This window comes from Echinococcus granulosus (genome assembly GCF_000524195.1).
Source record: "Echinococcus granulosus chromosome Unknown EG_S00071, whole genome shotgun sequence".
NCBI classification, from domain to species: Eukaryota; Metazoa; Platyhelminthes; class Cestoda; order Cyclophyllidea; family Taeniidae; genus Echinococcus; species Echinococcus granulosus.
Window position 1 is genome coordinate 383,902 of NW_020170451.1, and position 25,003 is coordinate 408,904.

Sequence of the window (25,003 nt, forward strand, 5' to 3'; positions counted from 1 at the left end):
GGGGGGGGGGGAGGTAGGAGGGCAGAAGGCGGTAGAGATCTTCGCTTTCGCATGATATGACCCAGGTACGAGGAGATTGTTCCAATATGAGAATAATTTATTATCGAGATATGTCTAGCAGTTGGGGTGTTGGAAGGATCAGTGGTGGGAAAAGGAGGAACCAGATTGTGGCAGAAATTAAAGTAAATCTTTTCTTAATTACGCAAAAGATTTAATTAGTGGGTATGCATAAATCTTCATGGAGGAGCAAAAGTGCGTGTGTGGCGCGCAATTTCAGCGAATAAGGTCATCTTCAGAGAGGTGTATATTACATCGACTTGTTGTTGAATGGCTGCCAACAGTTGAGGAGTCGACAAGACCTCGATCTTTGCAGCTCGAGTCAGTTAGCCTGTGACAATTTTGACGACTTAGCGATTTTTAGGGCAAGACTATTTCAACTTCACGTGCTTCTCCTTCTTCTCAAAGTGTATGTCACATGAAAGTCATGCTCAGACATTATGGTTACTGTAGTATCCGCGTCTTTTCACAAGCTTTAGTTTGATCCAGAATTTACCTTGACTCAGTACAACTTCAGGTCTGTGTATCAAGGAGGATTCTCAATGAACCCGCGGATGTGTATTTGTCGTGTGATTGGTGGCTACCTCCTAACCTCGATACACGAATTCAGTGTGTCAACACCCCTACTTTTGATCTTTGGTGGTGCCTCTGCTTGAGTATAGTCCCTTTGCCAAATCTGCTTGAATCCTGAGACCAGACGAACTGTTGGCTCAAGAACCGCCAGGTGAAAGTGAAGTACTTTAACTTGCCATCAGACTGAGCGAGGATTTGGACGAGTTTTTATTTCATAAACCACCAGCTCGTAAAATGAGGCAACAACATTTGAGACCTTCGTAACAGAACTTAATGTCACCAAGTTAATGATGACGTCTGGCGCCTGTTTGCTGAACAATATTACCATTTTAGCCTTAAAAGTTGACTCTGTATTTCCTAACTGATCCTTTTGAAACGCCAACAATTTCATCTTCTTCCTGGTTTTGGAATGAAATTCATGAGTATTTCATGTTCTTTTGATTCAAAGCCTAAAGACGTTGAAAGTGAAATGCGGATAGAAGTACGCAGACAAGGGCAAGTTGTGCTGAACATCTGCTGGTGTGAGGTTTTCTGTAGCCCAAACCAAAAGCCCTCTTGCCCCTTACACAGTCTACTGCCTAACGGCCTAGGCCGTTGTTACCTATCCTAATTACGGAGAAAAAAAACACGTTTTGCTTTCCGTTTGTTGGCAGTTGATTTTAGACTTTATTGACATAGGCATAACATTCGCCCATTGATGAGCACTAGCAATAGCAAATAAAACGACAGAACGCCTCCGATAGTGTTAATGCTGGTGCCACATCGAGTTGAGACGACATTTTTCGCAGAGTTTAGTGTAAAACAAGCATATAGACACAACAACAACACCATGCACGTTCGATGGTAACCCTAATGGCAAGGTAAGGTCAGTCGCTCATGGGGTGCTTCACATAGTGTTTTTTACTTGCATCCTCAGCCACATACCATCCTTATTATTCCACTTGGAGTAAAATTGGAGTTTGTTGGGTACAAGACAACACATGCATGTCTTAGGATATCTCAAAAACGTACCCATCTCCTTCTAAACGTTTCTGATAGTCTAAATGAAGTGTGTCCTTTGAATCTTGTATCAATGTGAAATTCCTGGTGAAGGACCTGAACTGGCAGTGGTGTGTGTCCACAGTCACTACATCCTACTTCACTGTGTAGTATCCACGATCTGGAGCAGAGAAGAGAAGAAAAGGGAGCAGAATAGGAGAGAGAAAAGCGATAAGTCTAAATCCACGCCATGACTGGTCCACAAGGCGGGGTTGGGGGGGGGGGGGAAAGAAGAAGAGGGGGACTGTGTTGCATTGCATGACTTGGTAGGTCTCTTGACTAAGGCTGTGATTATGCGATAACCAGGGGCATGCACACACCCAGTGGTAGGCATATGAGCATGTCAACAACTGCACAACACGAATCGGGGCGAGCCAAAACCCTCGATCAAGTAATCCACCTGTCTACCCTGACGACTCATTTGTGTCATGGGACTTTGCATACTCATTGCTAGTTGGATTGGCGAGGAACAACTTGATGTGGGTGAGTAACAAGTAGTAAATGTTAATGAAGTTGTTTATCAACAGCGACTCCACAAATGTGCCAGTTGTTTTCTGTGAAGCGTTCGCATGCATCGTATTGTCGGGCATGGAATGAGGGTAGTACGGGCTTGTTGAATGTTGTGTTTCAGCTAACGCTCTTCAACACTACAACTCTGCGTAAAGACTTTTCATCCAGCAGTGTCAACTTCACCTTTGCACTGCCATGGCGGTTGGCGCGACGAACTTGTTCTGACCGGTCAGACCTTTTGATAAAGGTACAATACAAAAATACGAGCCAAATAAACAGTAACCAATGTGGTTTTAGCTCTGTAAGTAGGTGATAGATGTCAGCAGCGGAGTTTCTATTCGCCATATTGCCCAACCATCTTACAGAACCAAAGCAGGTTGGTTAATTGATAAAAGATAGTATGACATTCTATGAAATGTTGGAAGTCGAATTAATGAGACTGGTCCCGTCACTGGATCAAAGGATATAATAGTACCAACTAGTATGTCATTTGGTGTTTGGTGACTTTAACTGACATGTTAGGTAGTGAAAAGAAAAGGTGATCCTTCGAATAAATCGTAGCCAAGTTGAATGAAAAACGAGGGTTGGTTCCACCATTTGCAGTTGTAGCATGACAAAAAGATGCCGTAACTCCAATAACCCCATCGCTTAATAGGCCCGATCAATCGGTAACAGAAATTCCATCTGTGAATTGCCTCTGCCGTTGCATGAGGATATTATGACTACGTAACGAGAGGATCTCAAAACGCGCACCGTGGAGAGCTACCTTGGCTAAGAAGGTCTGACAAAGACCAAAAATGAACTATCGAATGAATAGAGGACCTTAAAAATTTACCAGAACGGTCCTCCGGAACTAACCACATGGCAGACACTCCTCTTGTCGTGCCTTTTGGATAAGTTGCGATAAAAACGTCGACGGTTCCTCAATCATTTAGATGTGATAAACTAAGGTAAGATCCTTAACAGTCGGAGAAATTGTTGATAGAAGGACACTGTAGTAAAGGGCTGCTTCGGATTTAATTCTGACATCTGGTGGAATCCTTTCAAATGCTGTTTGATTGCATAACTAAGGAAATAGTAAAGGATCCACCCCTATTAGAATACGTAACTTTATTCAAGGCTTCAATTCTCGACGTCATTTACTTTTGGCGCCGAGAGTTTATAGCTAAACGCCAAAATTTAAGTTGCAACTCTCTGCTGAAATACCCGGGGCCTGTTGGGAGGTCCACACAAATTGTAATGGCGTCTCAAAGTAGGATTCTGGACCTGAGCATTCAAAATAACACGGGTTTCAAAGTAAATCAGAATGCAAACACAGGCGTCGACCTGTGCCTGAGTTGGGCTGATATTCCCAGAAGGATGTGCTCACAACTTGAAAGGAAATTGCCGGTAAAGAACCTTCCAGATTATGCATTTCCAGAGCGTCCTATATGGTGTAAAATGAACTGACGGACGCGGTGGCGATCCGATCTGCCCTGATTAATGGAGCCTTCACCGAGTAGACTACACGCACTTTCTCATCTCGACTTGGTCAACCTCAGATCTCGCCAAGATACGATTTAAATCACTGCTTCCCCGTCCTCTCTCAACCCCACTGATGCATGCAGAGTTGGTATTGTGGACTGAATAATATTTCACGGCTTAAAGTGCTCCCTCTCGCAGTAAGCTTGTCAAGAGGGGCAGCTTTAAATAGCAACTTTTCTAGTGACTGTGCGAATTATGGGGTGTGGAAACAACTACTAGGAGGACGAGGGGATGGAGAAGGAGATTGGAGGTGACTTTTTACCTCGTAAACTAAAGAAAGCTATAAATCATCTCTTCGTGTACGAAAAAAATAAATGCACACCAGGTTGAGAAAAATGCGTACGTACTTGCTCTGTTGCAGGGTCTTTTCTACCCACCTTTTCCGCGCTCGCATGCACGTGCATACGGCCACAGCATCCGTCAAAACTCATTTATCATCAAATTAAGTTCGCTTTGACATGAACCCTCTGAAATCGGATCCTGCACCCCTTCCCCGAGCCACGTCGGTGGAAATCACAGTGATTCACCAAAACGAAGACAAATAGACAAAAAGTCACCCTTAACCTCCCATTAATCCGCTCGCTTTACAACAATTTCACCTCCAGCAAACAATGCACACGCGTCGCTACAAACCCAGCTCACAGCTCCGTGGAGTCGCAATCACCAGTGTGGAGGGCCCACGTCACTTCGCGGCTTGCAAGCAGAACATAAAATCCAATCGACCAGACGCACGAGGCGACTTCGGACAATGGGCAACGCTAAAATCACAAACAACCGACAACCCCTCCCCCTCCTGCAAACGAAATCCCCATTACTTTATGAAGTTAGAGAATGCTCGAGCAGACGCTCTGGATTTGCGATCAAACGCAAAAAAAGGGACCAAAACGGTTAAGTTTTGGAGTTCAACGATTGAGGAAGAGAGCAAGGGACTTTACAGTGTTGGGTTTATATTTATATACTTAATGGTGGGGGAAAAAAGGATAGAATAGTGTAAACAATAGGAGTCCGACAAAGGTGCGCACGCAAGTTGTAGTAAAATCAGCAAACCATGTGTGTGACGAGGAGTATGGGGGGAGGGATGAGAAAAAACATATTTCAAATTTAGCATGTGTGTAGATGTGTATGAGGATATTTGTGTGTACAGAGATTGATGATATATAGATACAATGAAGTGTGCGTGCGAGCGCAGCTACCTTCCTTACTTGCTTTCGGGTTGACAGCAGTACACGTGAACGAGGTAACTGAAGGAGCGTGGTGTACCTGGTGTGGATAGAGGAGAGTGAGCACTACTTCTTCCCGGGAACAGAGCCCCCACTGCCAGCAGCACCACCGAGGCCCGAGGCTGCCCAGAGCTGCATGAGGTTGAAGTAAGCGGAGGGATTGCTTTGGATCTGGCTGAGGAAGTGCGTGAGCACGGCGTTCTGCTGAGCGGCATGAGCCGCAGCTGCCTGGGCCGCCGCTTGCTGCTGGGCTTGCTGTTGTTGCTGCTGCAGCACGAGATACTGCATCGCTTGCTGAAGCAACTGCGCACGCGAATTTGCGTTCTGAGCCCCGCTCGCTAGCAGAGATGCGCAAGCATAGATGTAAAGGTTACTGAAAGAAAGCCCTCGTGCTTCTGACTTCAAATGGTGCTCAACCCTTTTTGTTAAACGGCACACTAGATACCTCCTTCATAGGATGTAAAAAGCAGATAGTTCCTTTACATTCAGTGATTAATTCCTAATCAAAAATACACTAATGCCCCACTTTTGGCAAATGCGCATTATACAGAAAACGTGTACGATCCTAAGCCTAATTAATAAATAAGTTCAGAAAAGCGCAATTAATAGTACAGCTAACAAAGTGATGTTTTTTACGGTCAAAATCTAAGGTCACAAAATGCTGTGAAAAACAACGAGAGTAAATCACACCAAGCAATCGTCGAGTAAGTGGAGCAACAAGTTGTCCGTGAACGAACTCATCTGTGGCTTTGTAGAATGAGACGAATGAACTGTAAGCTCACTTATTTCAAATAAGTTGAAACCGTGGGACTGACACTTACGAATTCCGCCACAGTTTAGGGATGTTAAGTGGACGGACTATGCGAATAGTTTAGCACTATCCCCTGGCTAGACCAGGACTCCCGAAGGAATCGACATCATTAAAAAAGCGTACCTTTAAGAGCTTGCATCCAAGATATTAAAATAAACGTCGCGATTTAAAGGTCAAATCTAACCACAATGTTAGAGGGTCAAGCGAGATCATTTGCAAAGGACCGGCCCTGCCCCATCACCAAGGCGATGGGGGTAGATTAACGCTGGCCTAAAATTAAGCATTTCGAAACTGCAAACACTGTCAACGAGCTAGACATCTGATATTAGGCGCCTTGAAAATTGGATCTAACCGACATGAGGTACGACGCGGGTTTTACAAGCGTCTTCACGATGGGGGGAGGGGGAAATGTGCCAAAGTTCGGACACAGAGCCAAGAGTATCACAAGCCTAGCCCACTCACGCATACGCACAAACACAAAAGTAGGCAAGCGCAAAAAAAAAACGCTAAATTGTCTGGGCTTGAAGCTGCGCATATGCACATGCCGTCATCAATCAAGCAACCAATGAGAGCTCGCCTTTCCCTGTCACTATGCTAGCAAATCGATGCCCCTCTTACGTTCCCTCATTCTCACAGGGTTGCCCTATGAAATTTCTTGAAAAAAATAGACGTATGTAGAGGTCGAAATTGAGACTCCGAACAAAGTGGTATGCACGCCAGGTGGACAAGAGGGCGAACCACATCTGTCACAAGAAATATCGCGGCATTCAGAAAAGAGGAAGTCCAGAACACAAATAGTAAAAGCCACCACTACTTGAAACTAACTGCCCCATATCGGGAAGACTTTTGTCACCATCATTTGAAAACTTCCACGTCCCAGGTAGCCGAGGCCTTCCCCCTTTCCTTCACTGTAGAAAGGGAGAGGTGTTTCAAACCCAAAAAATCTAACTAAAGGATTTGGGCACGCACGCACACACCGACAGCAGAGAGATGCGCAAGGAGATGCACTGCTAGGGGTCTGATCCAGAGCACACCCGCCGCAATTGCTGATCGATCCAGCTGGAACGTACCTCCACTGATGAGAGCGTTGCTCATGAGGAGAGTCTGAATCTGACTGAGGGCGTTAGCGGTGTGATCAGTGGTCGTTGGCGCAGAGGCAACAGCGACAGCCTGTTGCTGATGCGCTTGAAGGCCGGAAAGGAGCTGCGCGGCTGCCAGGCGCTGTTGTTGTTGTTGTTGCTGCAAAGCGGCGGCCGCAACTGCCTGTTGCTGCTGCTGCGAGTTGGCCACCGCAGCCATCATCAGCGCAGCTGTGGCCGTGGGTGAAGCCGCAGAAGTGGTAGAGGCTCCAGACATGGCTTTCGCGTACTGCTGAAGGGCTATCTGAGCGACTGCAGCTGCCTGGGCGGTAGCCTGAGCGGAGGAGTTGGAGACTGTCGCAGAACCAGCAACATTCGCAGCGCCACTGACCACTGAGGCGGCGACACGTGAACGCTGATGCGCGGCGGCTGCCACAGAAGTACCGCCCACGACTGTGGAGGGGGACTGACGAAGACCTGAGGCCGTTGTGCTCACAGATGACTACGTAAAGTGGCACGAAACACTTGTTACAAAAACTAATTGAAGTCTCAACACACGATAAAAAAACGACAATACAATCGTCAAAAGCTCCGATGCATGCAAAACAGACTCCACACATTGTAACTTGGCAGAGTTAGCAATGTATACCAAAATTTGCCTCATACAATACAAAGTAAGGGATGACTGTAAACTACCAAGCCAACACAAAAATCCATTAAAGTCAAAAAATTAAATGTTGGCAATCCTCGTGACTGACGAATTACTGATCGAATGGCCCAGTCGCAAGTGAAAATTTCAACTTGGATAGAAATAAGTCGCACTAAAAATAAGTTACAAATACCTTATTATTGTACCGCTGACTGTAAGCTGCCTGCTGTTGAGCAAGTTGTAGCTGATGCGCTTGCTGAGTGGCCAATAGCTTTTTCTCCTGCTCCTTTATGTACACATCCAACTTGGTCGAATTGGTGACAATGTCCTGGTATTCCCGTTCCACTTCGCGTTCCGCACTAATGTGAAGCTGCAGAACCTTTTGCACAGCCTCTTCGTACTCCTTCTTCAGGGTTAGCCTCTGAGTCGCCGTCAGACAGGCCTCGCATACTACATGCGTGGAGCCAGGTTTCTCCCGTTTCCAAACGGGAGTAAAATCAGTGCCACACTTCACACACGAGAAAGGGTTAAAACTGCAGCGTGTTTCCGATGACTTTCCGTTGCCTGATGGATCATAATCCTACATAAGAAATCGGTAGTTGAATGACAGCCAAAACACGATGACTTCTTGAAAAGTGACAATTACCTGGATCGACTTAACAACCTCCTCAAGACCCAATAAAGATGTGAATTCCGTTGTGAGCGTGCTAGGTATGAAAGCGATTTCGCAGAACCCGGTTCCAGTCGTTGGTCGTGGAAGGCTGACTTTTTCCAAATTCCGTTCCAATTGCTTTCGCAGACCTGCCTTCTTAGTGGCATAAAGCTGCTCCAGTGATTGCAAAGCTGCTTGTTTTGTAACTTTAGGCGTGGAAATGGGGGAGCCCGGCTGGTGTGCAGCTGGAGGCAGAGCTAAAGGAAGTGTGCTTACAGAACAAAATAGTACTTTTCGTTGCCTGTGCAGCCGAGGGTAACCTTTGGGAAGAAGTTTGACTAGAGGTCGGTTTCTGATTACTCGTGCTGACATTGTTGTTCAAAGAAGACGAAGATTGCGAAGAATTAAGCGTAGCCTTGGACACTGGGCGGGAGCTAGATGAATTATTTGAGTTCTGGCTTTCACGCAGTTTTTGAAGAAGCAAAAGAGTGGCCTCCTCTTGACGAAGATCATTTTCCAAAGATATCAATAAGGATTTGACGTCTGTCCCATTGGTTCCGCAAGGGGCGTTTTCCTTTTCAGTATCCGAACTTGAAGGCGTCACTTTCTCATCCTCATCCTCGCTTAGAACAATAACATCGGAAGAGCTCTAAATTGTTGATAGCCTTTAATAAGAAACCCACTTTAGGTAGATCCATTGTAGTCTTGTGACTTAAGTCGAGGGCATCAGCTACAGTTTTAGGTCTACGAAAGGAATGATTTAGAAATTAAAGCATACCGTTTCGCGGGAGTACACATGGGAATTTGTTCTTCTGGAGATTCCTTTAAAACTGTAAGAAAGTAATAGCCAATTAACGACAAACTGCTAAGCTGGATACAGCACAGAATGCCAATACAACGAACCAGTAGAAAACGGGCGTATGTCAGACCAACTACCCTCCGCGAATTAAAACAATGTGGGCGACCAATCAGTTTTAAGAAGCGAGAGAACAGGAAATGCATGGCAATTTAGGGAAGGACATCACATTTGTAATTCTACGTTTATGAGATATCACACTCTTATAATTTCATTCCCCTTTTGTAAAGAATTTTGCTTTTGCCCAACATCTACTGTCCGTCATTGTAAGTATGTATCCTGCAACGATTGGGTAATAGTCCAACGCGAGCGCAAATATATCACCAGCTTTTTGACACAGGAAATGTTCGATTTTGCTACAAGGCACAAATCTTGCTCTACTTACCTACTTACACTACTCTTGGGTTTGTTCTTAACTTAATGTGACAACTATGAAATCTACTTAAAATGTGTATCGGCAAGTGCAAATCGAAACAGACAAGCACGGGAAATACCAACTTCACGGCCAGATTTACAGGCATCAAGACCCACTCCCAGAAGAAATCAAGACCGTTAATGGTCATGTTTCATGCACTTTATGAATGTTTATAATTTTGCTAAGTTCCCGGGGCGGTACTGGGGAAAAAGCACCGTTTATTATTTCCTTAACTTCGTGCTGCATGTGAAATAGGAAACCATCTCCAAAAAAGGAATGTTACCTGGGGCTATTGACCACTGACCGAGGTCAGGCCCAAGGTATTGTAAATTCCTCGTTCATTTTTAATGGCATGGGAGGATTGCATTCTAATGTTGACCTAGCAGTACTATAAATATGCTGCATTAATAAATCTGCACACGGCAAAATAGGAATCTAGCGGTATTTTCATTAATCCTCCAGCAACCATATACCATGGAAATATTGGTCTCCAAAGTGATACCTTTTACCAGGGGTATTGTATGAACAATCTATTTGGCAGAAAACTGACTTAAACAATCTATCTTAAGGCTGTGATTACTGCTATGTGGATAAACCTATCCCATATTTCAATAGGGATATAAAATGTTTCATGTGATAATACTAGTACCAGTTTCCCATATCTATATATGCTGCCATTAATTTTTAGTGAAAACAACTAAAATGGTTTTAACTAAAGACAATATTGCTCCCTTTTTTGATTAAATTTGGAGACCTTTTATTAATGACTGTAAAAAGGCGATCTTTCACCAAGTTGCTAGTTGCTTGCCAAAATCTACAGTTTACCATGGGAACTTCCTTTTCTCAAAGTTATCCTTCGAACATGCGCTTGATTCGACCGAATCACTGTTCCCTGAAGTCAAAGGAGTCTTTTTAGAGTAATAGCCATTAATTCGGTCAAGCAATTGTCACGAATCTGTCAACTACTTAGATCCTTTTTTCGGGTTCAAGCAGATTTTCACGCGTGCGTTTTCTTGATCGGTAGAAGTTGCATGGTGTTTCAACCATTTATCAATGTTTGAATGCCAATGGTTATGACAACGTTAAAAGGTATGTGCCACAGTTGGTGGGTCATTTTATAACCGATCTGAAACTGGTTACTCATTTTCATAAGTAGCATGACTTTGGGTGCAATAGACTCCTTTGGATTTCCCCATTTTAGGAGAAATGGAAAGTGATTACGGTATGAAACGGCCCATGTAGTTTTGTGTCGAAAAGATTATCTTTTGTAGTATCATAATTTAGTAGACCGCTAAATGATGTCTATGGGATGTGCCCCCGTAACTCACCAAACAAATACAAAAATTCCTTCGAAGTTTTAGGGGCTGCTGGAGGAAGAGTTAACATCTAACGGAATAGGATTCGAAAATTATTATTCTCTCCTTTATTGTTCTTAATCCTACCAGCATTTAAATTGTTTACTTTGTGATGCATTCTTTAAAACACACAGGCAATTCAAGCACTACCTTATCTCCATTTAATAAGCAGGACGATACATGTAACTGCTTAGAAAGCTGCAGCATCAAGTCTACGTCTATAGACGCCCTCTTTCATTCGTCACTACCACCTGTGTATACGTAACGCAATCGCTTCTCATTAAACCTTTTCATTTAAAAATATTCTTTTTACCTTTCGAAACCTTGGGCGTGGGGATAAATTAATATTTCCACAAGGGCAAAATGCAAATGAAGTCCCGAATCAAACAAAAAATTCATCAAACTTATTTTTTGGGGACATTTAGAATAAATCCTTTCTTCGGGGCGATGAATTCAAACAGCGGCTTCTGTAATCAACACAAGCATTCGAAAAAAACCATCGTTCACTTCTCATTAATCTGGCCTCCAAGTGACGTGTTTAGCCTCCTCCTCTATCTTCAGGTGGTTGGTTGTCAGACGGCTTCACTAGCCCTAATTGCTCGGCTAAGTTATGTCGATGGAGGCGGAGGTGGAGGAGGTTGTTTTGAGCGGAAAAAAGCGTCTTGGGTGCGAGAGCGTGTTCGTGAGGCCCACTCTGACTGAATAAACACATGTCATCACTTATTCATGTCCCCAGTGTGCACGCATGCGTTTGTGCGTGCGCGCCCGCTGTACACTCGGACACCTCCTAGACTCCTCATTTTGGGGTGAAATATAATATTTTGCCCCCCAAGCACTCCTACAGTCAGTGGCAGTGGCCGTGGGAAGAGGAGATCGCAGCAAAAATATGCACAAAAATAAAACCTCCATGAACATGTTCTGCGGTTTGAAGAAATTGCGGGATCTTGAATCTTGTGACATCCATCCACTTCCTTTTAAGGTCACAGTCTGACGGTGTACATCTGGAATATTAAATGGATACAGTTTTGGAACATTCGAAGCAAATTTTTTGATTACGATGGTGTCCTTAATCCATCCATATTAAATGGAGGTATTCGAACTAAGGAAAGGATTAAAGTGATAATTTTACTTTAACTTGTTTACTAGCAGCGTCACATACGTGACATGAGTTTTTCATTATTTAATGGTAAATATTTGCACACATCGTGTTGAAGATATCAAAATAGATGTAGGATGTTCGTCGGTTGAGGGCAAGCACATTGCTGAGCAGCAAAAGTGGTAAAGCCGATCCGCTTAAGTGACCAACTTGGGTAGCATGAGGCGTGAAAGATGAGTGGGCACAAGAGGGAATATTGATCATGAGGAGTCGGTCTTAAATATTTATGAGTGACCAAGCGAAACCACGTTTCGGCATACAGCGGTTTTGAGTTGGATAAGTGAAAAAAGAGATTTTGTTCCTAAAAGTTAACTTTCCAACGCCCAATATTTCATGCCAGTAGATTAAGGCTTTCGGCTAAGCGAACGAAGTCAAACGTTAACAGCTGGTCACCGAGAGAACTAATGTAGATTTAAAAATGCCTTATTTTGTTTTCCCCAGTAAATAAGCACACTGGTCTGAAGAAAAGAGGAAAATATTTAACCCAAGGGTTTTGTGAGCCACTTTAGGCTTGTCTCAGAAGCCGTGACTGTCATTGTCACACGCACACAAACCGGGGAGTCACACTGCACAAAAATCCTCTCTAAAGTGACTGTAAGTGTGTGGTGTGGTATCGGTGGTGTTGCACACATTTAAACTGGAAGAAAAAGGCGTCTGTCCACAGCAGAGAGGACAATAATAAGCTTTCCTCTTCTGTTTAAGAAAATGTATTTTCCCGAGTGAGGTTGAGCGAGAGAGAGAGGAGCAAGACTTTAGCATTATCAAGACTATAATCAGTCCCCCCTCCTGCACATTGTCACCTCACCTGCCTGTGGCCTCATCAGGCCAAGGCCACATTTCATCCAATATAAATGAGGAGAACTTTGTCGAAGAGGCCACGGAAGTGGTAGACTTAGACCTAAAACTACGCAAGAATTATGTTGCAAAGTCGAGAACGTATGAGGCAGATTTTAAGGATTGAGGGATCAGCAACGTTTTGTAAATAAAAAAGAGGAGAATTATTAAGGCTACTATTACTTTGCCTACCTTGGATAACTATTCATATCAGATCTTGAAGGTCTTGTACTTGTGTATCCTGAACTGGACGGCTGTGAGCACATCAACTGGAAGATCGTGGGAATCTTACGCTGCAAACACACCTAGCTATGAGTATGTAGATCGTAACAAGTGTGGGAAAAAGGTGAAAAAATGGCCTCTTAATAACTAAATATATCAGACCATGAGGATTGATTAGATTTCTAGCTGTCCATAAAGCGGACGCCTTTACTCAAGGGGCAAGTTAAAACTGAGGTATTATGAAAGGTCCGTGAAGGAAGATCTATTTCACAGTCTCTTACAAGTTATTTCAGTTAATCATGCTAACTTTGAGCAGTGAAACCCCTAGGCAGCGAATAGAAGTCGTGTGGCACCTAAAAATTTTAACTCTCCAACTTGGCCGAGGTTAAATTCCAGCACTCTGGCTTAACAACTTCCAAATAAATGGAATCAAAGATGTTGAATTTGAGATGCGGATATTTACGGTCTTGATTTGTTGCCATTGTGTACTGAGAGACTCATGGGCATGTGTCCACTAGAGCCAGAAGCCATTGCAACTCATTTCGTTAGAACGCCTGCGTTCAGGACACACTCTCCGTTCCAATTAAGTTGGATCTTTTTCGGGCTACTTCCTGAGTGACATAGGCTCCAGTGGAGAGGCGAACGTCACCCCTTTTGTTTGGCAAATGGGATTGACCTAAACTCTGCACGCCTTTTCGCACCAGCCAGTAGGGTGGATGTCCAGTGCCCATTTTTGCATTAGATGCAAGATGACTATCTGATGGTGAGCTGCCGGCTGATCACGCTTTTGCTTTGTGCCCCAAAAAGTATTTGCGGCTGGTTTATTTAAATAACAGTTCCGACTACTGGTTTATCATTTCAATTTGGACTCAATGCCATGGCTGCTGATTACTTAACAGTGCTTGTTTGCCCAAATGGCGTTAGCAATCATTTTGTAATGCCTTAATATTGACAAGAAACCATCGGCTTGGCAGGTCGAAGGGAATGGGAGCCAGTAAGTCGAAAAAAAAGTTGCATCTAGCTCATGATTTACCTAAAGAACGAATATTCATCAGTTCTACTCCCAAGGGCATGCACGGAATAATGAGCAGTTTGAACAAAAGCACAGCGGATGATAACTTACCCGGAGCAGGTACTTCCGCAACACCATTCGGTTTAATCGCAGTTGTGTTGGTGGTCGTTGTGTTAACCGATTTCTGAGACTTTCGACTGGCCATATTATCCGTGTTTTGCCAGGGATTGTCAATAGGATTGGTAGTAGGCACAGCAGTGTCTTTGAGCCTCAGCCTTCGGTGGACGCCCCCGTGAGAGTCGTGTCGGGCGTCACGATCGAAGTCAATTGCTGAGAAGTGACGTGAACAAACACGAGAGTGTTGCGAGGGCCTGAAGTCCTTCCTCCCGCAAGCCACCACCCAAGCTGCTGTCCGTGCCAGGTCGCGTCGAGGAAAACGAAAAAAACTGAGGCCTCGACCATCGTCCGTTCGATTGTGGCAACCCGCAAAACAACATTGGGGCATCCTCATGCACCGTCTGAGAGCGCTTGGTTTGAGCAACTGTGTTGTGTGCGTTTGGGTGCGTATGAGTGTGCGCTCTTGCGTCGACCCAGGCTCTGCGTCTCTCTTCTACTGTATCTCCTTCCCTTCTTCGCCTCCGCTTCGTCCCTTTCCCCCATCTCCCCTCCACCTTCCTCGGCCCTGTCCTCTCTCTCCCTCACACGCGCACGCATGCACGCGCACTGGTCGCGAGCAAGTCCGGACACCAGTGTCGGTGGTGCGCACGTGCGTTTGCGCATCGTCTGAGGCCTGGCCACTCACAAGAGGCCAACACACAACACACACACACACGCATACACACCGCCGACAGAGTTCGCACTCCCCTTTTCTGGTTTGCTGGCAGCTCCTGATGCTGCTCTATTTACCCCACCTCCCTCCCTCTGCTGTCTATCCTTCTCCATCCCCATCTCTCTATCGAGGCCTACATGGCACTGCAATGTTGACTCATCATGGCATCGAATGTACCTCAATACCATGTGCTCCTACTTAGTGATCCCCCTTGAAAGTATTGTGGTTACCATTCGTTCTGGAGGATATTTGTCATAGAAGTGGTCAAAGGTGACATTCCTTCCCAAGCTTTCATGAGTAGTAATGAAATGACCGTTGCCGGATGTTCATGTACGTAGCGGCGCCTCAGAAGAAAAATGAGACCGCATCAAAGGTCACAAACAGTAACGATTGGTGGTAAGTGCTGTAAATGTGGGGAAGAGAGTGCAAGATAGCCCATATATGGCCATGCTAGATAATGTCGTATTTGGAGTTCCACAAATTTTACCGTAAGACGTCCTTAACGAAGCGCACGTAAAACGGAGACTTATTTGATCTCTCAGCTGACCGCTCCTCTGTTCCAAAGCATTTTTTTAAAAAAGTTTTCACTTTTTGAGCCAATTAACAAACATCCTAACGTATCGCCTGCCTGCCAGTTCCTACGATGAAAAATTAACCAGCAACTGATTATTAAGCGATTTAAGCGAGCAACTGCCTACTCAAAGCAAAACACGGCACGACCATTCAGTCTCTCAAATCAGACCCACTCCCCTATCTCCTCTTATTGAATCAAAGCACACCGAGTCACAGCCTATGCCCTTCCTTCCGCATGTGTTACGAAAGCCTTGAAACTCCGAGCTTGACTCACGCTGTGATGTTAGTCTTGAAAATAAGCCACAGAAGAACAAGCAAGCGGACCCATTGATTAATCTCCCACCTCTTTGCTGACTCAGTGCCCAATTCCCTTGGGCAATCCGCAGGGTCGTCGTATCTCACCCATTCACCCCCCTTTGAGCATTCGTCGACCCCCTCCCACCTACCCCCCTTCCTCTATCTCGCTGCCCTTCCAGCTCATGCGTGTGACCTCAGACCCAGTAATTAAGGACAGAATCGATACTACTAGTCTAACAGATCGTCCAGTGAAAATGAGGCGATGAGGTTAAACCCTCTCATGTGTAGTTGTCTCCTCGAGTTCGTGACAGCTCGCCCATGACAGACAAGTGGGGTTAAATAGCGTCGCAATTTGTGCTGGTCAACTTGTGGTCGAACTTGGCCACCCGTGCTGCTACCATTGCGGCTTTTTCCTTGGTTGAAAACGGAAACAGGTTTACAACTTCGCTGACGGAAAGTATGAAATTCATGTTTGTGGGCACGCATTATCAAAGCAGCTGATCTTTCTTACCCTTGTTGGCTGGTGGAAACATGGGTGCCTGAGATGTGATTAGAGGAGAAATAGGCTCCAGTCATCCCAACATTACTCATTTTGGTAGAGGCCTATCAGATAATTGCATGTTTTGCTCCCTTAAAACCCACCAGTTTTACTACCCTCGCCTAATTATTGTAGACAGCAGGGACACCATTTTGAAACGATTAAGTGGGAAGTGTGGACAATTCTCTTCACAAGTAGCGCAAGTTAGAAATGGTTTTAGAAAAAGCGGTTTTAAGTGTCAGTTGTCACTGTGGTAAGTATTCATTTCGCTCTATTTGTTGCTTTTGCGGTTATCCTGAAAAAGCCACCTTGATCTAAAACTAGTCAGCATGCTCACTACCAGAATCTCAGAGGCGAAACGCCAACCATAGCTCGGACGCCTTACTATTTTAATCTGAAATCAATTCGTCTTAGTTCATAATTCTTTACTAGTCTTAATCACACCCTTTTCATTTAATGCGCCGGATACGAGATAAGGTAGGGGAACTTGAGTGTCACGTATAAGTGACGCTGGCAGCGAACGTGTTCAACTGCCCAATAATCTCCGAATGATGGGCATACTTTCCATTCTATCACCCTGTACACAAAATTGCAGTTTATATTCAGAAAGGAATTCTTTTTGAGCATTAAGTCAGATGTACTGTGATTAAAGACTCACATCCTTTTATGCAGTGAACACACTAAGACTTGTTTTCAATGCCCTTTAAGGCTTAGTTTATGGCTGGTTTAGTCGATCCAGCTAGGTTTAAAATACACTTCTTAGTCCCATTATTGTATAAAATTAAATCGCGCTTGGGCCTTGGATTTAGAACTGTACTGGCCCGTTCAATCTAGAGGGTAACTGGAGAACACTTCTACGCTGTGGATGACGGACCCAGCCTCGGCAACTCAAACAGGGTCATTTGTGGAGGCAAACACAGGCCAGGTAATGTCGGGGTTGAGGTGGCACAGCACTTAGATGTGGATCATTTTGGCTTTGGAGGCAAATTAACGAGGCTTGATGCATGCAAGCGGAATTCTCATGCCCTATTAACCCTACTTCCGTCTGCACAAATGCTTTAAAGGAACTACATAGCGCCGTTTAGATGGAATCTACTAATTTTTTTCGCCTACGCCTGTTGAAAATGGAAGACTGTGAGTTAGAGTGCACGACAAGCAGGTTTGATTTTTCTGATTTAGCATTTAAGAGAGACGTTGGTCCGAACAGGCTGGCAGGTAAAGCTCGCCCCATGGGGTGGCGATTTTACAAAATCCTCGATTGTTGTTTATTACATGTTCAAGTAGCGCTAAGCCTAAAAAATTGACGATTCCTTCCCCAATTTTCCATAAATCCTTCCTAAATTGCGAAAGAAGGGTGGTTTAGAACATTGCAAAGAAATCCTTCAAATGAGACATTCATCGAAGGTACTCGAAAATAAAATCAAGTCTATTTATAAACAAATGTGCCATTTTCTTCATAGCACGGAAGTAAGGTTAATTGATGCCTTCAATTTGAACGTGATAAATAGGGAAATAACATAACTATTAGTGAATCACCAAAGTGAAATATGGATGTAACTAATCCCATCCATTAATTACCGAGTCTTGAATGAGACAACTTTGAGCTCGAAAGCATGAAATTAACAAACTGCTGTCGTTTCAAGTCCAAATGTCTTTGAGTTCTGTCACAGACTAACTGTTTTAGCCCTGAAGAAGAATGAAGTTAGTAGGGCGGCAAGAATGGTTGAGGATCCGTGCTTAAGTCATGCCGGCCGATACCCCATGCCAGTGTGAACTTCATATGGGGTGGGCGTTTTTACGGTGAGAATGCCTATGTGCATATTCCAATGGTTCCTCTCTTGCTCTTTCTACTCCTTTCTCCCTCCCACCGACAGACCTCGGTCGTAATGTCCAGCATCCTTAATTAGAGGCCCAGACCGCGGGAGAGTGGGGACCAAATGCAAGCTGAGAAAGTGGTTAAGGGGGGGGGGAGGGGAGAGGAAGATAGCGGCCACCGTAATTGGGAGACAATAGAGATGCCGCTGTTGCCGCCACTTCTCCTTCCTATGTCCTGTTTCTGTCCTCATGCCACCACCTTCGCCACATTGTTGGTTACCATAGTGAATGATTAATTAAGACCGATTTATTTAATTACGTTAGCAACACTTCAGTTCGCTCTGGTACTGGGAATGCTCGGGGTGAGAAAGGAAGGGGCTTAACGCCCAAGAGTGTCTAGAGCACCGAGACCCTTCTGATGTGGGTTGATAAAACGCGGCAGAGTAAGCGGAAGGTCTGACGTCCAAGTCATTCGTGCTAAAAAAGAGTACCATTTGTAAACCACTTTTAATTCAAATTTTAATATGGAAAAAAGTGCAAAGGCTAAACAAGCTTTCGTTAATTTCAATCAGATTGCTCAACAAACTGAAATTCCTTCATTGTGGGTTGCCCCTAGGATAATAACTCCTCACGAACCCCTCATCAACCAACTCCATTAACACTTTCGATGGCACGTTGTTCCTGCAGCCAAAAAACACCCCTGAAGGTGAACTTTTAAACTTTGTCATTGCTATCATTTCTAAAATGCAATTTTTCGATTCGCCTTAAATACTTCGATCAAAAGTTATGCTTTGTACGGAGACTACATTCTACCATACCTTTATTTCAACCCAAGGAATTAAACTGAGTGTGCTGTATTTTGGGGTCTAGAGTAATCCATTCCCATGTCCCAACTGCCTGTTAAATTAGATTCAGCCATTTCGTTCGGATGACATAGCCTTAATTCCTAATGTAAACATAACGCTAGCTACCTCAGTTTCAGCTCTGTATGCGGAGTAGTAAAGATTGGAGCTGAGATCCAAATGCACTGGTGTAGCAGACTCTGACTTGTACTAGCTGTCATTAATCAAATGAATGCCGCCTATGCGGAAAGTAGACCACGTAGAGGTAAACCTCCTGGCGATCTGCATTGGCCGCGCGTGCCTCCAGCTTGAACGCGAGCACCGGTGCGCGCGCAACTGAGCTAGCAGCAGGAGGACGCAGCGGAGGAGGGGGCGCAGGAGGAGGAGGAGGCAAAAGAAGAAGAGGCCCTGTATTGATTACACGAAGAGAGTTAGGGAGTGAGTGAGGGAGAGAGACACGCATACATGCGGTGGGCTGCCCGCCCCCTCCAGTGGAAGAGGGAAAGCGGAGGCTTGACAGAAGGAAAGGTGATCGCCTGGGCTTGTATAAGTGGGCATGCGCGCGTACATGTTAACCTACGCACGCACATACGTACACACGTGCGGAAGTGCTTCCGTGCCAGTGATTCTGTGGGCGCGTGGCGAGTGCGGTGTGGCGGAGGAGGGGGGATTAGCGGTGGCGGCAGTAGAAGCGGCCTCACGCAAACACCTCCGCCTTCGAGTTTAATCACAGACCGAAAATGAGCAGGAGAGCTTGTTCGGTCGGCCGGTGGGTTGCTTGATGGTGGACGACACAGTTCTGGTGATCTAACCTACCTCGACTCCTAAGATAATACATGCATCTGATGTTGTGTTGCGAAGCGGAAAACCATCTGATTTGTTTGGTGATCAAAAGTAGCAGTTTGCTAATTGAGGGCGTATGTAAATGGAACAAAAACTTGCTAACCTATTTTACCAACAAGTAGCAAGTGGAGAATACTGGTTCGATGTGCCAGAAAACTCTTCGAACCGACAACTGAAGTGTTACTCCGATTCAGACAAACTTAAGTCCATGATTCAATTACAAGTGGGAGAATTTGCCTTGAAATCAAATTATAAAACTACACTCTGTTTATGCCTTCTGTACCTGCAAGCATTTGTCTGATACCAAGTGTGTGTAGCTCTGTTAGTTGTGTGACGTAAAATTGTGGAGACTCATTCCAATGAATAGAGTCGTTTGAAAGCACGCAATCATAACCGCACATTTTCAAACTTGAAGATCTTCTCTCGATGACCAAAAATCATCGTATAAACTCGGCTGCCACTTAGATGGTGGTTTCAGTTTACACGGCAACTAAAGCAGAGGGGTGAATATGGGAAAGAAAGAGTATAACTTTGCAGTGTAGAGGGCAACGATCTACCAGTCTCCATGCTGGTAGCATGGAACGAAATCATTTTGTTCAGGTTACTACCCTCTTAGCTCTTCTGTGCGTTTACAACCAAGCCATTTTCATGATTGCACACATCGTAGCGTAATTGGTAATAACTAAAGAAAGGATAAGTGCGATGATGCTGAATCATTCAGTGCTATAATGCACCACAACCAGGTTACTCAACATTACATAAAGTGGAATCAGCTAATTATAAGAATGCCATTGCTATTTTATTTCTGATTTGTCCGTGAAGCTGTGCTGATATTTCTCTGCCTGAGTGAATGTATACAAAGTCAGATTTGATAGTTAAACACTGCTCTCTTCGATGGACATCCTGTATCTGCGCTTCATTTCGAATCTTCCGCAATTAATTTCATATCGCTCCAGCATATGCATGGTTAAAGAGGACTGCATTCATCAAGCCCCCGCTTCCAGAATTCCATGATCAGGTGTTGAAATAGATGACTATGCATGCATGCATCGAGGGCTTTTTGTGGTAGATGAGAGTACATTCCAGGCACCAGGCATCAGTAGTGGTGAACTGGCTATCCATCCATCCAACTGAAGTGAGAGCAGGGGAAAAAGCGCCCACGCGTACGTACGCAACTCGAGAAGGCATAACCGAGAGCGGGAGCAGGCGGAGGAAGGCGGTGAGCGAGAGGCCCTATCGATCGATTGACCGATTTCGAGGCGCGAGCGCGCGAGTCTGATGCGCACGTGCGACCGAGTTGTGGTCGGTCTGTGGGTAGGCGCGTGCGAGCGCTCTCACACACCTCCGCACACGTGACACGCGCCAGTCAGACAGGCAGGCAGTAGAAATGAGTAGAAACGAGGCCATAGGAGCGGCATCTCTGTTTCGAGCATGACCAAGGGAAAGGGCGACGGTGGTGGCAGTGGAGTGGGGCAAGCAGAGAGCCTGCTGGACCCAGGCACTGTGTGCACGTGTGCGTGTGTGTGTGCATGAGTTCCTTAGGGAACAGGCCTGTGCATGCCATTACTCACGCGCATTGGCAGTAAAATTGAAGCTGACACTTTGCCAGCCCGGGTTAGTTTAGGTGGTGTATTTAACGTAGCCCCTTATCAAAAAGTACTCACTGTGGGTTGCAGATAGAATATCGGGTCAATAACTAAACAAAGTAAGATTGCGGCATTCCTGAAGGACACAGTGATGGATGGGAATCTGAAAGTACTTCACTACAAGCGCACAGAAGGGCCGAGAGAATGGTAGCAGTTGTGACAATCGGAACCTCAAATGCGATCATAAGAGGCTACTATGCTAGTTTGCCCCGCATAAGTTGCTTTAAGTAGCCACTCATTCGCAGGTAAAATGGCATTATTTCTAAATCATTCCAGCTGATGCCACGGCTTTGAGAAATCACTGCACTGCTCCAGTAGACAATGTTTGAAATCATCTGACGGCAATTGTCTTGAAATCGTAAATTAGAACCGCATATGCTATAAACACTATAATCTGCTGACTGGGAAAGGGCACCTAATGGGGATTCAGCAGTTCATTGCTTACAATGTAGTCTTGCTTTGAGGTAATTTTATTCTTTATTCCCATTGTTGGAGTGCAAGCGGGCAAACTTGGATCTCATGGGCTTTCCTTTTTTTACTTAAAAAGTGTAACTCTTCCGGTAAACTCAACTGTCAACTGTTATTGCGCCAGTCCCCCTTTCTTTACACGTGTATGTGTGCGTATGTACGCGCTTTGGTCAAAAAGATTGAAAAGGTGCTCTAAAGTTAAACCATTAGCTTCCTCTCTCTCCTTCTTTCCCTCCCTCTCTCGCTCACTCCTTATTTGCGGTTAGTGACAAGCCCACTTGCCCGTTGTCTGGCCCTCACCACCACCACTAGGCCTGTGGGCTTAGGAAACGTTAGGTGCTAGCGTGCATGCCTACTGTCATAAACACACACACTGGCACAAAACCTGCCTGCCACCTGTCATCCCCCACGTGGTCGGTCTGTTAGGGCCCAGTGGGACTGGCCAAAATAGGGAGAGGGGAGAGGAAGAGGCGGGTTAGGCTAGAGGAGGAAGGAATGGAGAGGAGAGCCAAAAACCATACATCGTCCACTCCATTGGTGATTAGATAAGTGACTGTACGCGTGTGTGTGTAAAGCCGACTATTTGTGCCTAGTTGCACCTACAAGAAAGTTGTCACAAACCACCTCCTTTCTTCCTCCGTAATACCGACAGTAAGCCTACTAATTAGCTTTGTGAATTTCTGAGTTTATTTGTGTACCTGCGCGTGCGGCAGTGAAATTAGCACCTTCCCACCCATTATTCGCAAACAGTGCTACGTTTCTAGGCTTCCTCAGACTAAATAATTGCCTGTGGCAAAAGGGGTGGAAAGGATTAGAAGCTTCAATGCGATGATTTGGCGCCTTCAGTAAGTCATATAATTCAAGAGTCTAACCACCCCTTTGCCACCTAAAAGTAGAATATGCTAAATCCAAGGAAGAAACGCACAGATTTTTGAGCTCGAACTTAATTCGAATATAGCGAGGGAAAATCCACGATTTTCTCTATTTAGTTTAAGCCAGAAAACAATGTTTTTCCTTCTCAAACGTGGTCTGTGGCAAGAAAAAACCAATTTTAAACCTTTTGCATGCAACTCGCTACCAACTAATTTGTGTCATCATGTCGTAAACTCTTCTCTAAGACTCGAAAACATCCTTGAAGAGGAGGATTACGTCCACCTAACTCCCCAGTTCGGTTTGTGCGAATTTCCATCCTTTACGCTTGACGAAGTCTCATAGTCAAGTAGATTGGATAAGCTCTCCCAAGTCTCCTCCACGGGCCCAGACACTCGTGGTGCCGCAGTTGTACACAGTGACCGCTACTTCTCCAATCTGCCTCATCTAGTAGCGTGTTCTATAGGCACTAAGGATTGTGCAATTTGGATGCTAACGTCTTCCTCAGGGTTTTTCAAAGCGCCTGTTAAAAACGTTTACGTAAAATTTGTTTCATGACTCCACCGTTAGCAGTTATGAGCCAGTTAATTGACAGAGAGAAGCGGACGTTAAAATAGTAATGGTACGGTGATCAAAAAGCGATTTGTTCTGTCCAAAAGGTCTTTGTGACGCAAAACATCAGAATGCGTTAGTCAAGCTACAACCAATGACAAAGTAATCCTGTGCTTAAAATGCCTCAACTTGGAAATGGGGATAAGCTGCTGGTACACGGATTGCTGCCGAAACGCCGTTGAGATTCCAACACTAGAGCTCAGGTTTGCTGTTTAAAGGGCAAATTTTTGATCCTTTTTTAACGTGAAATCTGCAAAGGATTAGGAAAAGTAAATTTAAAATATGTAATGAGGGTTGGAATATCATTAAGGTGAACGCTTTAGGGCGTTGAATATTCAGTCTAACAGGGAGAAAAGAAAGTAAACTTGCGTTTTGTTTAGTCATTTCTAATGCCCCCAGAGTGAGTTACTAAATCCACTCATTTATTTGTAACAATTTGATTGTTTGTTTCACATTTTGTTTTGGTTACGCGGACACTGAAGGGCACGACCACTGTACTTCTGCTCGGCGGCACGGTCTCCTGGCCACGATGGAATAACTCGGGGCGCTACATTGGTGAAAACAGAAAGCGAACTCGATCTTAAAGGACAGCTACCATAATTTCTTTTACTGGATGATAAATCACAACTTGACGGAAGAAGGGCATGTACTGCGGATGGGAGAATTTGTGACCACCCCTAGAAAAGGGTTGCAAATGACGTCTACCTTCGGCTACTACCCGAGTCCCGTGTTCTAGAGAACTGCTACATCCAGCTAAAGCAATACTAATCGTGGTCATGAATTATCAGGAGAAGATCGTTTCGGAGCTGTCTACGTTACTCGTATGAAGACGTCAACTAAGTGAACACATGATACCTCCTTCACCTCCCTACTAGCTGGATGGAATCCAGATAGCTAACTATGAGTGGGAAGCATTGAAGTGAGAACAAAGTGACAAGGAGAAAATAGACACAAAATCTTGTCCCACGAAACTATTTTAACCTCCACCCTATATGAAATGGCTGTGCTCTTAGGCCAGTGTTCTTACAACTAGCGGTGAACATACAAGAAGGCAGCACATTCTCCATTTTCCCAATGGAGTTCTTAAAATGGACAAAACTCTTGATGCAGTGGAACTTGCCAAGAGGGATCAGTGATGCTGCAGTCAGATACCGTCCTAGTTGCAAGCAAGTTAGACAAATGGGACTGTTAGTTTGTGGGCATGCGTTGTGCAGCACCGACTACGTTGTAATGGCCGACGCGGGTGGTTGACCACAGGGAGTGCCGGAGACGAAACTCGAAAGGAGAGTTGGGCTATGTAGTACTTTATAATTATTTTTTTAAAAATTTTTGCTATGGCTTCACGAGCACCCAAGGCTCGCCTTTGTACTTCTGCTGTGGCATGGCCACCGGGCCATACCAGTAGCTCACCTCCCCCACAGCCCATCTGTACGTCTGTAATACATATTCTACCCAAGTATTATACCTCCTTTCGTCTTCGGGTAAGACTCGGGGCACTATATGCTAACTAAACGAATTACTCACTTTCATTTTTTGCCTTTTCGGTATTATTCTGTTTAATCTTATGTAATTCACTACTTTACTCAATAAAATACGCTTTGAAGTAGTCTGTCAATGATTAATTTACAATAGAATCAAGCTGTTTTCGGTCATAAATATTCATCGTATCAATACCTTTCGATTTTACCCCATGAATTCAACTGCGTT

General features: G+C 44.7%; 1 protein-coding gene across 1 annotated transcript; it reads right to left on the bottom strand. All coding sequences in view use genetic code 11, as the record gives it.

The window, feature by feature from the left end:
• Window positions 1-808: 808 nt before the first annotated feature.
• Window positions 809-20,101, bottom strand: EGR_07185 (hypothetical protein; the record flags this gene model as incomplete). The annotated part of the gene is made up of 13 exons (XM_024496434.1): window positions 809-1,028; window positions 1,245-1,334; window positions 2,542-2,682; window positions 5,354-5,421; window positions 7,479-7,633; window positions 8,390-8,762; window positions 8,797-8,857; window positions 8,892-8,943; window positions 10,776-10,858; window positions 11,053-11,176; window positions 16,762-16,815; window positions 17,779-17,886; window positions 19,984-20,101. The coding sequence occupies 13 exons, from the start codon at window positions 20,099-20,101 to the stop codon at window positions 809-811; spliced, it is 1,647 nt and encodes a 548-aa protein (XP_024349189.1).
• Between the last annotated feature and the right edge of the window lie 4,902 nt (window positions 20,102-25,003).